A 1,721-nucleotide genomic window follows, 5' to 3' on the forward strand; every position below is an offset into this window, starting at 1 on the left:
ATCATCATCATCATCATCATCATCATCATCATCATCATCATCATCATCATCATTTTAACACTGCCCTGTTCAGTAGTCGTATTGATTAAAGCCTTAAGATCAGCAGTTTTAGGTTTTACTTGAGACTCCAATTTTTCAAAAGAAAAGTAATGTTTACAAAGATGAATAATTGAATGACTGCATAATCATTAATATGTTTCATTACCCTTTTTCATCTCCGCCTGTGATCATTGTAGGTCAGAGACATCGTTCTGGAGTTAGAAATGTGGACAGTGGAAAACGATCTCATCACGCCAACCTTCAAGAACAAAAGACCTGCGCTGAGGAAGAAGTACAAGGAAACTATCGCAAACCTCTACATTTCGAATGGCCTGTGAAAGGACAACAGTTGAAACATGACTCGATAAACTTACGAAAAACTTAAAAGAAATTTTAGAACCATAGAAAACAGTTTTAGTTTCAGATTAGGAAAGGCTGTTTGGGTGGTTAGCGTATGCTCTAGTGTGGTTTGCTCCTTTTCCCCTTCCAAACATCTATCGCTCATATCTTCACCACTTCTTTTTATGTTAGTTAATCTCTTGTAGCACGTATATGACCTTATTGTGTTGCAAGTGATGCACAAAAAAAGGAAAGGCAGTTCTATGGCAAAGAATCTTTAGTAACTATGTAAAGTTTGCACACAGTCCTTCAATTCGTAGTGGAATAGTGGAACTTTTAAAGAAAGTGGATGGGAAGGCATCATATTCAAATATAAACCAATGTCCCTGGTGAAACAGTTGGGTCATTCTCAGTGGCGCATACATGATTTGAATTATGTCGATTGAGACGTTAAACATAATAATTTTACAATTGCTTAAATAAGTCAGGAATTAAAATTACCAAAAAAGATTTAGGGTTCCTATAATTATTATAAATGTGATACCGTTTGTTAAATGAAATGTCAAAAGTATTTCAAATCCAAGTTCAGGGGAAACAGTTTGACAACTCAGAGTATCATGATCAAGAGTACAATGTCATATTGAAGCCCTCTTAGATCAATAATTTATGAAGTTATAGATTTAATATTTTCATAGATTTTCACCTCCAACAGATGCATGTAAGAAGCGTTTTGACTAGCGTGGCGTACGAGTATGGGTTAATAACACGTTACATGTATAATATTCGACTTATTTCCTTGATTGGGCCAGTGTATTGAGTTACTGACAACGTGGCGCAACACCCCCCCGAGCAGTTTAGAGTACCGAATGACCCAACGGCCTTCGTGTTCCTTGTCGGAAGCAGTTTCAGGGGTCATCTTTCCTGCTCCGGATTTCTCAGGTTCAAAGGGTGCTGATAAGAATATAAAATAGCAAGTGCGAAGTTACTGTGAACCAAAAGCGTCAGTGGTTAACGGATGCTCTGGTGCAGTTTGCTCCCCTTTTCCTATCAAACATAATATATCATCCTTATCTTTCCTATTTTTGTTTGTATGTTACTGTGCAGTAAGACCTCTACTCTTCAGCACTTATAGGACCTATTTGTGTTACTAGTGCTGTAAAACTCTTACTTGAACGAAACGAATCAAAAGAAGGTATGTAAAGTACATTCTACGTGTAAAGGCCTAGCATTAAATTGCGCATTATTGGTAAAGGTATGACCCATGCCTTTGAGCATTACGACGATCACAACTGTGCCTCCTACCACGTGCTAGGATTGACCCCCGATCTGCGCATCAGGTTGAG

The 1,721-nt window shown here is 37.8% G+C and overlaps 1 protein-coding gene across 1 annotated transcript in view; it reads left to right on the top strand.

Moving 5' to 3' along the window:
• LOC101856565 (long-chain-fatty-acid--CoA ligase 5) overlaps window positions 1-888 on the top strand; it is a gene marked incomplete in the record, with an annotated part of 32,169 nt that extends 31,281 nt beyond the window's left edge. The window contains 1 exon segment of the mRNA XM_005095103.3: window positions 237-888. Coding sequence (XP_005095160.2) covers window positions 237-377 — 141 coding nt within the window.
• Window positions 889-1,721: the final 833 nt, after the last annotated feature.

This window comes from Aplysia californica, unplaced genomic scaffold, assembly GCF_000002075.1.
Source record: "Aplysia californica isolate F4 #8 unplaced genomic scaffold, AplCal3.0 scaffold00095, whole genome shotgun sequence".
Taxonomy (NCBI): Eukaryota; Metazoa; Mollusca; class Gastropoda; order Aplysiida; family Aplysiidae; genus Aplysia; species Aplysia californica.